Source organism: Artemia franciscana, chromosome 6 (assembly GCF_032884065.1).
Source record: "Artemia franciscana chromosome 6, ASM3288406v1, whole genome shotgun sequence".
Classification (NCBI taxonomy): domain Eukaryota; kingdom Metazoa; phylum Arthropoda; class Branchiopoda; order Anostraca; family Artemiidae; genus Artemia; species Artemia franciscana.
The window spans coordinates 22,122,521-22,139,326 of record NC_088868.1 but is presented as its reverse complement, the minus strand read 5'-3'; the positions used below and the strand labels follow the sequence as shown (position 1 = coordinate 22,139,326).

The following is a 16,806-nucleotide window of genomic DNA, read 5'->3' as shown; positions in this document are numbered from 1 at the left end:
GTTTTTTGACTAAAAATAGTACTTGTTTCCTTATACTCACGAGGAGAAACCAGACTTATATACCTTATTAGAAATATTTTGCAGTTTTCAGGAACTTTTGTTCAAAAGCATTTGACAAAAATTTGCTTTGACAAATAAGAATTTGTTTATTAATTTTCAGCCAAAGATCTTGAATACGGAGACAAAATTGTATTATCAAGATTGCTATGAGTATGGTTTGTTTGTTTACTAAGATTAATTTAATTTAAATTAAACCTATCTGTGGATGGATGCCAACAAACTTGTCATCAATGTAGAAAAATCTTGCATCCTACTATTTTCTAGGGTAGGAACCCTTCACCCAGAAATAACAGGAATTGTGACGTCTCGTGGAAAGGTTCAACGACCAGTAAATGGATGTGCAAAATATTTAGGAGTAATAGTAGATGAAAACCTTTCTTTCCTTCCTCACGTCCATGCTGTAGAATTAAAGCTTTCAAGGAATCTGGGTATCATGAAGAAACTGAAGCAAACATTCCCACGTAAAACCTTTACCCTTCTCTACAATGCACTCATTAGACCCCACTTACAGTATTGCGCAATGGTATGGCAATCGACATTCAAATCCCATCTGAAAAAACTGGATTCCATCCACAAGAATGCCTTGAAGATCATCAAACACACAGAAGATTATCTCTCGCTGAAATCGCTGTTTGAGCTCCCCTGCTTGGTTTTTGCTTTCAGATTCCTCTCCGGCTTGCTTCCACCGCCTTTTAGGAATCTATTCCGTTTGGTATCCGAACAACGTCTTCCAATTACAAGACTATCTGCACAGATCCATATTCGACATACGCCAACAGTGAGGTTGGATTTTTCGCCTAACATCGTCTGTGCTAAGGCTTACAATACCCTACCGCTTGAACTCAGAGGTAGGAGCTCCCTAGGTTCTTTCAAAAAGAGAATCAAAAATTATCATGTTTTGAATTAGTTTAATTTGAATAAAGAATCTAATTAGAAAAGTGATTTTAGTTATTATTGAGTTTTTTGTGGGGGGTTGGAGTGGTTTGCTCCTGGATGAAGAGATGGGGACTTGTAAGGATGTTTTTTTGGTAGGGGCCATGGTTGTATCGAGAAGTGGAGGGAGAGCCATAGTGCGTATTTATTTTTGAGGTGATATGGGACTCAGCATGCAGTTTTTCCATAGAGATGAGAGATATGTATGTTATGACTGTTATAATTTTTTTTTTAATAAACCCGAACGAACTGAACTGAAACTGATTCAGATATGATTTAGATGTTGCATGGAGGAATTAAATAGAATCTTTGTTTCTCTTCGAGTTCTAAGATGCGAGATTTTAAAAGAGGTTTGTTGCTGAATTCAACGATTCAGTTGTAATATTTAATGGCCAACATTTTTGTGAAGTATTTTTAAGCTTTTTCTTTTTTTTTTTTTTTGTTCGGGTATTTTGAAATTTTAACAAAAAAAGACAAAAAATGGGCTTTAATATCGGAATAAATTATCCCTTGTAATTGCTAATCTTCAGTTCGATAAATTAGTATGATTTCCCCTCCCCCTCTTAATTTAGCATCACGATTTTTTGGAAGTACGTAATTTGGAACGTCGAGTTTCGTACCTAGTATAATAAACCTATTTTTCTGTCTACTTCTAGTATAATCTTGGATCTGGTCCTGTCATAATAGAATCTTCAGATGCTTATAATGATGGTGAATGGCATGTACTTGAAGCCAGTAGAGCAAAAAGGAACGGATTGCTTAAGGTATTCACATATCTAATTTTACGGATTGGTTTAAACCTTAAATGTTGTATTTGCTTAAGTCTATTTAAAATTGCTTTGAGCGCTAATATTTAACTAATGATCTATTTTTTTTTTTTATTTTACTAACGAATTTAACGAATATTTTACTAACAGGCTAAACCGCATGAACTTGACTAATGTTGAGGTGATATATCATCTGTCTAAGAACTATGACTAAAATAATAATAATAAAAAAAAAATCCAAATTCCATTGACAGAGAAACTTAGTCGAGAAAAAAAAAAGGGACCTAAAATATAAGCTGCTTGACTATCCAAAAACAAAAAGTTACCATAAGTTACTATTTATTTTTACCAAGATCATTGCTAAAGAAAGCATTAGAACATTTGCTTTTCTTTTCCTGACATGATATCCAACTATTTTAGCCAATTAGTTCGTTCTGTAGTTACCTCAGTATAACTTTCTTTTACTTATATTGTTTAAGAATTTTTAATAGCTTAAATGTATTTATTTTGACATACATGTCAAAATAAAAATTCTTGAAGTGAATATTGAACACAAGTTTTAGAGAAAAAAAAACATTGTGTAGTTTTTATGTTAATGTTGTTGAAAATTTTCAACACCTTTACACTGTGTTTATTTTGACATACATGCAGTAGCTACTAGGGGAGCCGTTTCGGGGAGGTTAAGGGCGGCAATTGCCCCCCAATAATTTGGAGAAAAAAATCATTATATAGACCATGCTCTTTGACTATGCGGATATGGACCCCTCTTGGTCCCGAATAAAAAAGCTGGAGCTATGCCCCTGGTAGTTACCAGCCATTATAGTTAGCAAGCTTTTTTTCTGCTCTAAGAATCTTAACATGAAAACGCACACTGACTCAGTATCATATTATCTCTTTTGAAATAAATGTCGAATAAATTAATTTTGAACCGAAAAAAACTATTGTATAGTTATTAGGTCGATGTAATCAAATTAGGGCGCTGCAATCTAATCTAAAATAGGATGTATCTAAGTCGACCAAAATATATCACAATCTACTTTTCTGATCACTAAAATAAGAAGTTCTTTTTCTATGCCAACGTCTAAACTGGACCGTTTATTACATTTATCTTTACGCGTACTTACCTAATTTGCGACGCCCTGATTGTCTTTAAATGCTGCTTAGGTGTGTACTTAAAATAATCTAAACTCGAATATTTCTAAAAGTTTCATTGAAAGAAAACATAAAACTGCTATTTCAACCAAAATTACGTTTGGGGCTATCCTGGCTTTCTTTTCTTATACATTGCATCTGTTGGTATCTTTTCAGTCAGAATGAAATGTTTCCAAATAAAAGTTTTGAAAATATTACGCTCAAAATGGCATTGTCTAACGTAACAGAGGTTTGAAAAATCCCTTGTTTAACCTCTTTAGGAAATGTTGACTTTTTGGAAAAGATAGATGGATCAGTTAAAAAAAAAAAAAAAAAATGCCTTGATTTAACCTTGATTTTCTACTAGATGAACAACGTGAATAGAACAGCCAATAAGCTTAATAAACATCTGGCTACCATTATGCAAGCGTTCCGCCTTCCCTTAGAAAACCATCTAATCCGAGTCTGGTAAAGATAAAATCCCCAAAATTTCAGCGAAGTAAATAATAAAATAAAATACAGAAACTTTAAAAACTAGTTTAAGTCCCTTTGATATCCCGACTGATCTAATAAAAGTATTCCCTGATAAACTATCAACACCTCTTGTTTGTATTTTTAATGATATTAGTAATTCTGGACTATATTATTCCAATCCAAAAGAAGGGAGACCTGAATGATTTTGCTGGAGTACGACGAATCACCTTGACCCCAGCTTATCTAAAAAAATATGCTAATTCGTTAAAGGCAGAGATTCTTCAACTTGTTGACATACAACAGTTTGAAAAGTTGAAGGAGACATCTACTTCACACTACCTTGTTGGTTATCTTGAACCTATTCTTCAAGACCTTGAAACCCTGATACCTAGTAAAATCTCTTATTAATTAGCCTCCAGGAAACGTTCGATCTGATTGACCTCAATATCCTTGTAAATAAACTGCTGACGGAGTTTCAAGTGATTTCTTTTTTAGTCAAAATTGTTGCTTCTTTTTTAACAATTCTTTATCAAGAACTTAAATATAAAAATGTTGATTCCGAACCGTTTCCCATCTTTTCTGGGGTCCCCCAGGGAACCCTTATGGGTCTCATTTTGTTTATTGTAATGATTATTAGCCTCATGATGGACCAAATACATCGATGGGAATATGTGGACGACCTGTCTGCACGTGAGGGTTGTCGATGAAATATTCAAAGCTCAATTATGACATTACTCGACGATGTTGTATAGGACGCTTATTGTCGAAGAAGGAAATTAACACTGATAAGTTTTCCGTTATGACAGTTAATTTTAAAAATCACCCCCTTCTTTCAAAAACCCCATTCATCCCAAAATCTCTGTTACATGCATTAAACTACTTGAGGTGCCAATTACTGCTCACTTGAAGTGGGATGCCCATGTCCAAAATATCCTCAAACATGCTTCCCCTTCGGTTTCCCTCCTAAAAATTTTAATGAAGTTATCATGCCCCCGATCTTCTCCAACTTTATCGTTCTTTTATCCTGCCAATACTGGAGTTTACATTTCAGTTTTTATTCAGAGCATATTTACAAAATTGAAAATGTCCAAAAACGACCACATAGAATCAATCATAAATGGTGAAGGGAAGGCACCGTATCATCATCTACTACGTAAGTTCGAACTCGCCACTGTGGCTACGACAAGGAATCTCCTGTGCCTCCGCTTCAGTACCAAGACCCTGTTGTTCCCCTGATTACGTTCCATCATCCCAAAACCCTTCCTTCCCGTCCGTAACAAACTGTCCTGCATAAAGTCCCAAATTGACTCCCGTCCCTGCTAAACATGAAATATATCGTAATAGTTTTGTTCCGAGTTTTGTTGAATTGTATAGTAGCCAGGAAAACTAGTCATTAGTTCTATTTTTTGTTTTTAATTTCTTAACTAAGTTTTGACTCATTTTATTTCTGTATTATGCACTGACTTGAATTTGAGCGATGACAAAATTTTTTGACACGATATATATGTACTTGTGCTGATTGTGACTTGAAATTCAAATTCGGCAACCATGCTGTGAAAGAAATTTTTGAATTAAATTCTAATGTCCTGAAAAGAAAATAACAAAAAATTAGTAACAGCATAATTAAGCTGCAGAATTACAGAGGATTTTAACGTCGTTTTGAATTTGGCGTAGCGGTAAAGAACCCAGTGATTTTTTTTTTACCCCTAAGAGTCTCCTGTGCATGTGTAATATGTTGGCTTAAATTTTACAGCAAGTGTTATCTTGAATGGTTTTTTACATGTATTAAAAAAAACTTTTAAACCGAAACATAAATGTGCATCCAATATGAATAACAAATTCTCTAACCCTTGTCTAGTGTAAAATATATCTTGTGTGAGCTATGAGGACCATGTTTGATGACTCGTAAAACTACTTTTTGTGGTTTCGAGATGTTTGTTTGATTGAGCATTTTCGTTTGTATTTTGTAGCTGTCAAAGGTAGGCTACGCTTCAAGATGGGTTTAGCTAATGTATTAGTGGAATACAGCAAACTTTATTTTTTCCAAAGCCTCAAGACTTTCGTTTAACATATTTTTCTGAAGTGCCAGTTCCACTAATTTTACGAAATGAAATTAGGACGCCAAATTAGGACCTTTGAACAAAATTTTCTAACTATTTATGGGTTCATTAGATGAATATTAAGGGTTTTTTTCTATAGGACACGTTTTCTGTTTCGTCTTATGACAAGAAAATTGGATTTTTATTCGGCTTTTGTTGTTGCCTATTTTGGGTATTTCAGGCTTCTCCTAATGTAGTTCTTCTAGTCACTTATTTTTTGGACTCTCTAACTTTTCTTGGGCAAGAAAAATCCATTAGAAAACTGCAAATATCCCAAAACATACGTTTTAAAAATTATGACAGAAATATCCTTTCTAAAAACAAAAAAAGGGAACTCGATTATACATCTGCGCTTGCATTCAAAGTTGTTTTAGGAATACAATAATTTTTGTTTCGTATTCATTGAAAAATAAATAGTAATATTTACTTAGAAAACCAAATCCTTAGAAAAGACGCTGTGGGCCATATCAAATTTTCTCGCTGTTGGCCACTTAAAACATGTGACGATACATTTGGAGTCAGCAAGAGAAGTTGAAAGGGAGGGGTCATATATTATTTTTCTTAGATGCATTAAGAAATTGTTTTTTGTTTTTGGGGAGGGGTTGTTGCTTTCTTAATAGTAAAGTGTATAGCCAAACCTAATATATTTCAGATCGATGGCCAAATAGTTAGCGAAGGAGCGTCTCCAGGACAGCAGGAGGAACTCTCAGTCTCTGAATACTTCTATGTCGGGGGCTACTTAGGTAGTCACCAGTATGACTCTGTTTCAAAGCGTAGTTTCGACGGGTGCATTGATGATGTTGTTATTACTGGAACAAATGTGGACCTTAGTCAGAATCTCCAATCATATAATGTTCTTCCAGGATGTCCTGATAAGGTATGATTCTATTCTACAAATAAACTCAGAGCAATTTACTAGCCAGTGGCACCTAGAAATATGGTTTGGGATTAAAATAAAACTGTTTTTTATTTATACTCTGCTAATTAAGAAAAATATCCCATTTTGCAATTTGCATGCTTTGAAAGTTTGGAAAATTTACAATTTGTCAATGAACATTATTGTCATCTAATCCGTAATTTGCCCCAGAATAGATGTTCCTATTGAACCACTTGCCGGCAACTGTTAAGCCTCTAAAAATGTCCATAACTTGCGGTAATTTATCGATAACTGATGGTAAAAAATATTGAATAACAAATTGATCAGACATTACCAGGTATAATAGGTACATTATTTAGGGTATGGAAGATAAAACGGCTAATGATTTCGGGGAATTTTTTTCACAGAACTTAAAATTGATTTTCTGCATTTTGTACATAAATCGTTAAATCAATCTCTGTTTTATTGCTTCCTAAATATTCTGGCCTCCCTTACCTCCTGAAATAATGTTTTTTTTTTTTTTTAACCAAAAAGGGTAGAGAAAAGGAAGACTGGAGATAGACTGGAACATAGATAGACTGAAAGTTACTCTGATAATAAAATGAACGCAAGTTCGGAAGTCTGTATTAAGTCAAGTAAAAATTCTGTTTTTAAGTGTTTAATTCAGAAATGGGCATTAACAAGATTGTTGAGTGAAGGATGATAAGGACAGGAAGTTACAGGTCCAGAAATGCTGTTTCTTTGGAAGGGGAAAGCTGCTTTTAATCTTCTTATATAAGGAGAAATAGAGGAAAGAAGCTGTGGTCTCAACTAATCGTCCTTTTGAACTAAAGAATAGGAAGACTGGCGAAACATCTTTATTTCGTGACATAAAAAGGGAAGAAAAACAAGATAATAAATACTTGCTTTCTATCTGCTATTATTTGGATATCGTTTAGATGGAAAAAAGAGTAGCCTACCTAGAGGCTCTACTTCTCTTTCTTTTATTGAGGCAATTGCGACCTTGCTTTCTAAATCTTTATACAGGAGGTTTTTATATATTTTTTCTAAAAATGAATTTGCCTTGTTACAGATAAATCAGCCAATGAAAAAGAAAAGAAATGCTCTCGCGCTTAAAATTTTTCAAAGAGGAGTTATCTATGAATAAATAAAAAAATTTTGACTATATAGGACATCCTCTCACTTTCACTTGATTACTTTTTAGTTTGTTTTTTTTTATGATTATGCTGCACGGCTTATCACAGTCTGGCTAAATTTGTGTTCGAAACTTGTTGCTCAAATCGTTTGTCTTTTAGGTTGCCAGCGTCATCTCCTTCCCTGAGAATTCAGATGGTTTTGTATCCGTTCCTGGTGTCAATCTAGAGTCCTTCGTTGAAGTTAACTTAAAACTGAGAAGTAACGAAAAAGATGGTGTTCTTTTCTACATTGCTGATGAAGATCAGTCAAATTCGATTAGCTTGGCAATTGTAGATGGTGCTCTCGTTCTCCGCTCTGGTGGCGGGGAAGTTTTGACTCCAATGAAGTATACAGATGATAGTTGGCATGTAGTTACAGCAACACGGGACCATGGGCAGCTTAGACTCGACATCGATGATTATGATACGTTTACGTAAGTTATGAACTATAATTGTGTAAATTTTAAACATTTGTAGTGAATGTAAATTTGATGCAGGAATTAAATGTTTTTAAGAAAAACTCTTTCGGGCTTCGCACAATGTCCTTATCATGCCTTTGTGAATTTAAGGAAACTCGAAATCTAAATTGGTCTTAGAGAATTTCCTTAATGTTTACGTATTGCTCACGGGGATCCCAAAGTAACCTCATTTAATTGAGCGTAAATAGTGAGAAAGAAACAAAGAAGAAGAATGGGAAAAGAATTCTCTTTTAAAACCTAGAACTTATACTCAAAGGTCATGTAGATCGTTGTTTTTCAAATTTTATGCCCTACCTTGGTCCAATTTACACGATCCCCCCCCCCCCGAAATTTGTGTCCTACTCATAAAAACGTAACAAAAATGCATAAAAATGTTTTGATGCATTAAAAAAATTTTGTAAACAAAGGAAAAATACCCCCCCCCCCCAAACAAAAATCTCGGATACGCCCTCGCATTCACTCCTCTTTTTTAACCTTTGTTAAAAATTTAATTGTTCAAGAGCGAACATACGCTCAGTACATGGAGCCTAATAGGCCAGCTTAACCTAAATAAACTTAGATGGGTTTTCTAAAATTATTAATTTGAATCTATACGAGCCATATATTCCAGTCTGAAAGCCATGAGTGATTACAAAAAAGGTGATCGTAACGAATTCAATCAGAGCCAACAAGAGAAGGACATTCAATAGATAAATTCAAAATGAAACTGAAAAAGCCTAACAATTGAAATGCCAAATATTTAAATGAATGTAAATATTTTGGTAATGCATGATACGTTAACGTTTAATGCACACTATACTAACCCACCCCCCTCTAACAATGTTCTAATTGTAAAATGAAAATAGTTGATATAATTACAATGTTTTATGCCAACATGACTAAAATTAATAAGACTAGTGAAACATATGAAATACTTCCATGATTTAATCTCTATTTCCATCTTTTTTTAGCCATAATTTAGTTATAATTTAAAATTCTTTGCAGTGCTAACATAACTGGTCCACCTTTGCAAATTACAGCCAATCCTATCTACTTTGGTGGTATTCCTGAATCAGTGTATACTCCAGATGGTGCTTTAGCAATTAGACAGTCCTATGCTGGCTGTTTGGGAGATGTCACAATTAATGGCAAGATTATCAACTTTGCAGATGCAGCTCAGACTAAGAGTGCAGTAATAGGAAGCTGTGGGGGAAAAGCTCTGGAAGTGCCTCCACCTTCTAGTGGTAACTATCTTTCGTTAAGTCAGTAGCTATTAATTTTACAATATGTGGAGGCCAAGGGAGAACAGGCCATTGGCTATCTCCTGATATTGCCTGGTATCTTTTTGAGCAACCACTTGCAAGAATACCCCGTCATCTGTTCAAGAATCAGAGGATTATTTTTTCCAGGGGCATTTGGCCCCTTCCAGCTTCCATCTCCCAACAGTAAATTAATAAAGAAACTTGTCATTAAAATCAATATTAAATCTTTCCTTGTAAAAATCTATTTCTTCCTTCTTATCAAATAGACAACAAGTAGTCCAATATTTGAACCGTGATTCCAATCCTCCCCTGTCCGAAATGAAGTACCCCAAGGTATTCTCCTAGGTGTTCTCCTTTTCTCAATTCTTGAGTATGCCTGTCGAGTTTGGCACTCTGGTATCTCCCGGGAAGAGTGAGATAAAATTGAATCCACCCAGAAAAGATCCCTGTGAATAATTTCCAAAGATGGCAAAGTTCCATACTCTAATAGACTAGGTTAGGTATGTTTGAATGCAGGAGAGCTAAATTGCTCCCCCCTTTTTTGAGAAATGCAATGACAAACCCTCGTAAGGAAAATATTTTTTCCGTAAAGACACTCCGGAAGGAGAAGTTCTTTCCCCTACGCTACGAAAAAGAAATACCAAAATATCCTGTTACTTTTTCTTTTTTAGCGCTTGTACAAGCATTGCCAATTTTTTGCATATGTTCACTCGTTTCCCTTCCCTTTTTGCGTTTTTAATGACCCTTTATTTATTTATTTCAATTATTGTATTTTATTTATTTATTAATTACTTATTTATTTATTTATAAATAAATTTATTTATTTATTTACTTACTTATTTATTTATTTTAATTTTTGTGTTTTTCAATATTTATATTTCAAGGATTTTTACTTGCTTGTAATCTTTTTATGTAATATATCCAATACATATCTACAAAATTTATTCACTTTTTCTTTATAAATTCCATAAAATGATGGTTTTAAATCATGGCTAATAAAAGATCTATTCATTCTGTTGATATAATTTCGCATTCTTTACCTAGTTTTATGTTCATTTTTGCTTTAGACTTGTTTAAAGTTTTTGTCGTGTTTTATTTTTTTTATCCCGAAATACAAAATTAGCATTTTAGGCTTGTAACAGTGATTTAAAAAAATAAATACCTTATCTCTTAAGATAGATAGATAAAATTATTCACAAGAAAGCCCTGTTGGACCATGGTGAGACACAGCAAATAATCAAAAAATACAACATCAAAACGTAAAGCGCAACCTGGCAAAACACTAGAACTGAGAATTCAAGAAAATTTTCACGATGCCTCATAACTACCCGTAGGAACCTTCCAATATTTTTATGTCTAAATATCACCTACTTAATCTTTTGTCCAAATCCAACTTCTTCTCCCTCCACCTCCCTACCAGATTGGACCAGATTGGATCTTTTGTCTAAAGTTGCAGTTATTACCTATTAATTTGTTGGCTAATTTAATTGAAATGGCAGCAAATTGTATTTTTTCTTGATTTAAAAGGGTAATTAATGTCGCGACGAAGCCACAAACAAACTATGAATCAAATCTATAAACTAGATAAACATACTGGAGGCTGGCAGTGCATCACTTGTAAAAAACGTTTGGGAAGGTTTTACTTTCATCCAAATGTAGTACTCTTTAATAGTCAGGGGTAATGCAAGTTTTGGGTCCTTGTCAACCCTGATGCTCAAAAAGCACTCCACTAAAAAGTGATTGGTTTAAAATTAGGCGTTATCTTCTTTTTAGATTTCCAAATACCAGTATTTGAAGGGGATGACATCCCAAGTGGAGAAGAAAACCTTGGAGAAACAGTCTTAGATTACGAACTCCCTCCACCAGAAAGACCATTAAATCCAGAAGACTCGATAATAGAAGAAGATAATACAGATGAGACGACAAGTGGTATTCCTTTAACTGTAGAGACTAATAGGGAAGTGACTTTTGATGTTACAGAAAAGTTGTCAACTTCGGAAAGCTCAACAACGCCCCCATCTTCGCCAAGCTACGAAGAGGAGGGAACAACATTTGACTTTGACTATCCAGTGCTGCCACCTTTGGTAGAAGAAGAGGAAAAAGTTAAAAAACCTCAGCCAAAGAAGGAAACTTTTCCAATGACAGAAAAACCAGTCGTTGATGACAAAGGACCAATCAGAGGTGATGCAGTTCCTGAGTTAGGTTAGTTTCTACGAATATGTTTCTAAATGCGAATAATTTTGATCAATGGTATTCCGAAAGTCACGCAAAATCTTTTACTTTGGTATGATAAAACACTCCCTTTTTAAATAAATTTTTTTTCGTAGACTATTTTTTTAAGCTTTTAATGTATTGAATAATACGTTATATTAAAAATTTGTGTGTAACATATTGAACTACATTGTATAAAATATAATATAATAAGTTGAAAATTTATTTTTAAACTGCATGTACTGCTTAACGTCACTCCAAGGTATATAATGACTGTAATCAAGTGTCAATTCAAATTCTGGAGCTTTTAACAATCTTTCGACATATTTTTTCGAATTTTCTATCATTTTTGTCACGTAGCCTACCTCAGCAACAAATAATGCTTTCAAATAAAAATGATGTAAATTCTTGTGATTTGGAGTAAACCAGAAAATTGTCACTGTTTTCATGGGCATTTTGCAAGAACGGAGTGATTTGGCTAGCTTTTCTTCAAAGATCATTTTAGGCTGACGGCGACAGTGAATGTTGATTAATATTGATTAAATCATAATGAATTTATGGCACTCGAAGCTAGTGTTGTAACTGGTAAAATTCGTCATGGTAAAATTGGGTATTTACCGTAATTTTATCATAAAAGCGTGAAGAGACTAGCAGAAAAAGGATTGAATATGATTTTGTTTTGTGTATAACTGTTCCCCGGTTTAAAAGGCCGTCTGCCTGACGTAGGCTTCTTGCTATCACAACGGTAAAATGTACTATATTACAGGTAATTACAATTTTAAAATGGTGAAATATTAGCTGAAATAAAATTACATTAGTTCTGTGAACTGTTAAAGACTGTTAAGTTCAGCCCTTAAGACAGAAGGGCTTAAGCAGGATTGACATATGACAAAAAAATATGAAAAAAAAGCAGCCCTTAAGACAGAAGGGCTGCAAGCAGGATTGACATATGACAAAAAAAATATGACAAAAATATATGACAAAAAAAAGCAGCCCTTACGACAGAAGGGCTGCAAGCAGGATTGACATATGACAAAAAAAATGAAATAGCCGAGAAAGATGAGGGTAATATCAGCCAGTAGAAAAAAAGAAGCGGAAATGATTGATGCAGATATTTCGTCAGGGACTTTCGCCCAGCTGTCTTTAGTGCTCGAAAAAAGAAATAAACCTAACCTTTTCAATTAGCTCAAACTGAGCAGAAAAAAGACTGAATCACACAAACCGAAAAATCAAGCCAGATTAAATGAAAAACTCTTCACCAATTGCATTGGCAAGAATTCTCTACCTAGTGATTGACTTAGCTTGTCTACTGACTTAATTTTCATTAGAAGTATGGTGAGATGATCTTAATTTAAATTGAAGAAAAATTTTATTTGAATCCTTTGATTTTAAGTTATTTTAAATTGGGTTTATAGGAATATCTCCCATATCTCCATTTAAAGCAAGGTCTCTATTTACGGATTTTGTAAATTTCAGTTGCCTTCCTGAAAGATAGTGGGGAGCCGTTTGCTTCAAACGTTAAAGCTGCTTCATCAACTACATGATCTGGATTTTCAACAATATTGAGAGCATAAGCAAAATCAGTATCCTCATTTTTATTTAAAGTTTCATATCCTAGAGAAATCTTGAATTCAAGGCGTCTTTTCCTAGGAGCCAGCATTTACCCGCCCCTGGAATATTCCCCTCCCCCGCAAAAAACTTCCCCCTATTTTCCCCTTGGATAGTTCCGGAATTTCATTAAAAAGGACATTGAAGTTTCTACTCTCCAGTTTAAGTCAGAGGCAATCGTATTGCATTCCGTATAGTAAAGAACCATCAGGGTTCAATGTATCAATATTTGTTCATTTTTTTGTTAAGGGGCACGTCATACAGAAGGGGTTGTCGAATGAGCTTTGGAGAGGGCTTAGTCAATGGGAAATCAAAAGTTCCAGTGCCCTTTTCTAAGATTTAGAAAACAATTTCATCGATTTTTTTTTCAAACCTATTGATACCGAATCAGTTATTATTGACTACAGTATTAAAAAAAATTCTCAGTCTAGTTTAATGGTCCTTTTGTTTCAGCAGTTGTTTTGAAAAAAATCTTCAGATAAATACAGAATTAACTCAAGTGAGAGATGATGGTAGAGTGGAGGTAGAAATTGATATATAATCCTCAGGACCGTATCCAGGACTTACGTTGGGGGGGGGGGGGCTTTGGAACAGGCACGTTTACCTGAATCAGAGTCTAAGTCTAAAGGAGAGGATCTAGATTTTCAAGCAAATCCTGTTGAAGACAATCTTAATGACTGTGAAAGTGACTGAATGCTCCGCTATTATAATCCAGTGCTTAGCTAATCAAAGCCATTAAAGTGTTACTAACCTTTTTTTTATTTTTATTCTGTACTTTTATAAATAAATGAAAAATAACATGTAAATGATATGAGGAATGTGGCTGAATGCGGGTATTTAAAAAAGCAAGGCTGTTAGGATAACATTTCTTAGGTTTAAATGTAGGGAAAAAATTACTAATATGACTTTACTCCCAACTAATGTTTTTTTTTACTTATTTTCTTTTTTTAAATTGATGTCTGAAATCAGGCACTGTTCAAATGGTGAGGTAATACCCTAGGCACAAGATTACCAAAGGGATAAAATAGACAGATAATTAAATTGATGAAACTCTAGATGAAAGAACTCCAGATGAAACGAATTGAAGTGAATCTGTGACTTGAAGTGGAATTAACAGTATTTTTACTTCACATGTTTATCTTGATAAAATCTTATTTCATCTCACGTGATTTGGACGTGTTTTTTTGGTTTGACGCTCTCTTTTTATAGAATAAAACTTTCGATTCGTCTCAACTTCCTTGCTGGTTCATGCCGGGTCTTCTTTTCGTATGTTTTTTGTCAAAAACTCAGCAGAAGCGGAATAGAAGAAAGTCCGAAGAGAAATAATCGAATTTTAAAAGAAAAATAGTCCAACAAGTTTTATTGAAAATTTTATGTTTAAATTGATATTGGGTAGTGTAGCTGTAGATAGGTAATATAGGCATATATTTCAGTGATGTCCTAGTCCGCATATAATTTTAAGATTCAAAAAAGAGACAGTTTCAAGAAATTTTGGACAGCTCTTGATTTATTTATATTTTTTAAAATAATCGAAGGACATTCAGACAGTTTTACAAGTGCAGCTTATGTTTTTTTTTCTGTTTTGTTTTTTTTCCTACCTTTTCTTATGCGCATTTGAAAACCAGTGAAAATTTTATGCAGATGGATCAATAATACATGGTGGATTACGACAACATATACTTCATAAAGTAAGGCATCCGTTGAGATTGAGATTCCGGGATTTTGTTGATAAGTCATAGATTTTCTCTGCTTACTTTTATAATTTGGGCAAAAGTAAGGGCTCACGGAAGTAAAATCATGACAATTATAAATAGAAAGGCTTTATTTCTCTTGTTGCTATCCCACTAATGTTATTTTCATTTTATGGTTAAATTTCACTTTTTCGAATGAGAAGTCTATTTATATGTTTATATTGTAATATTTTATTTCTACCGATTTAAGCAAAAACTGAAAAACCAGACGAAATTTTTCTGAAGTGGTTTTTATGTGGCAAAAAAAAGGTAGTGGCGTCTATTCCCAAAATTGGAATTATTTTTCATAGTTTCCAAGAAGGAAAGCAAAATCTGGTATTGGTTCGATTACAAAAAAGACTTCCCAAATAGGGAAAGTGGCTCTACTTGGAAAGAGTATGTTTTTCCAAATGTGCTATAATTAGGTTTTTATAAGTATTACAGATCAGTTACAAAATTTAAAGAAAAGAAAAATCCATACGGAAAATTTATTTTTGTTACTTTGGTATTCGAAGCCAGTTTATAAGTGTGATTAAAATATGAAAATTGTATGCTTCTAAGAGATGTTACTAAATACATTAAACTGCTTTTAAAGCGTATGTTAGGTGTTTACAGGAAAATCTTGTGTCACATGTTTAATTCAAATCTATTGTATCTTCTTTGTTACCAAGAGGTTGCAATTAATTTTTAAGGAGCTCATCATGCACTGGAAAAAAGGAGATTTACTTCATGCCATTGGGACAGTTAGTAATTTAATACTACTATATATCAAATGTAGTAATTTTGTTGATTTTTTGATGATATATCAGTGCGACTTTGGATTTATTTGATCAGTTGGCGCTCATATATAGTTGGTGTTCAATAATTTTGCACATGTAGATTTTTGAAAAAAAGTTTCTATTTCCAAGAAAAAATTTGACGGTGATTTGGTTTGAACCGTCGTTCTTTTTTTTTTTTTGCAAGTTTGCCTTATGGTGATGCAGTGTGCATGGGCTTTAGAGAAGCATTTAGTACTTTTTTGTTCTTTCACTCCAAATTATGGCTATCGTCATTATTCTGCTCGACGACAAATTTAAAGATGACTTTAATTGAAAAATTAATCTTCAAAAGAAGAAGACGAATTTTATGCGCTGCTGAGATAGAAAAACCTCAATTTGAAACTGAAGAAAAATTTCTCCTGGAAATAAGTCACTCGCTGATTTTAATTCCTGATGAAAAACTTGCAAATGCAGTTTTTTCCATTCATTACTCTGGTAATTGATTTAGCCTTCTTTAAATATCAATTTAAGTAAAATATAAGATTAAGTTGACATCTGTTAATCTGAATATTTGTTTTTTTCAGAAGATGATTATGACTATATCGAAGAAACAACTCGGGCGCGTGTAATTACTGTTCCTTCTACGACCACTACAACGGAGGCCCCAAAACCTGTTGGTCAATGCAAGCTGCCGATTAGACCTGCAGGAGATCCAGACATCAACTCCTACTCGGGATTCCGATTCGGTAAGAATTTAAACGAAATGATTTGTGTTCGGTCGTTTTATCAATTTGGTCAATTATTGTCGCCATTGTCATGCCCCCCTCCACATGATTTTGCTCTAGATCTGCCTTTGCTGAGATTTGTGATAAATTTTGAGCCTTTCAGAAGATAGCGTGGCGGAGTCCAAATTATACGTTTTTTAAAAATTCGGCGTCAAAGGATTGGATTAACCCTTATCTTTACAGAACCAAAACTATATCTTTTAATAAAATATGGTCTGATCCAAAAAGAACAACTGTTATCTGTTGCGCTAATTGTTGTAGAACCCAATTGGACCGAGTTGTTTTGCAGATTCATTCAATGCTTCACACTCAGATTCAAATGCTTCTCACTCAACATTTTAGCATAATCATTATTCTATACCTTAACAGTTTATCTTTATACTTAATATTCTACAGAACAACATGATCAGTATTCATACTCCATGCTCAATCCTTCAACAACTTCTCTTCTTGCTTATTACTTCACTATGCTCAGTAC

At 33.8% G+C, this 16,806-nt stretch overlaps 1 protein-coding gene across 1 annotated transcript in view; it reads left to right on the top strand.

The window, feature by feature from the left end:
* LOC136028191 (laminin subunit alpha-like) overlaps nucleotides 1–16,806 on the top strand; it is a 231,253-nt gene that overhangs the window by 198,374 nt on the left and 16,073 nt on the right. The window contains exons 42-47 of the mRNA XM_065705897.1: nucleotides 1,650–1,757; nucleotides 6,117–6,341; nucleotides 7,637–7,950; nucleotides 8,980–9,218; nucleotides 11,010–11,438; nucleotides 16,128–16,289. Of these exons, the coding sequence (XP_065561969.1) occupies nucleotides 1,650–1,757; nucleotides 6,117–6,341; nucleotides 7,637–7,950; nucleotides 8,980–9,218; nucleotides 11,010–11,438; nucleotides 16,128–16,289 (1,477 nt within the window). The remainder of the gene's footprint in view (nucleotides 1–1,649; nucleotides 1,758–6,116; nucleotides 6,342–7,636; nucleotides 7,951–8,979; nucleotides 9,219–11,009; nucleotides 11,439–16,127; nucleotides 16,290–16,806) is intronic.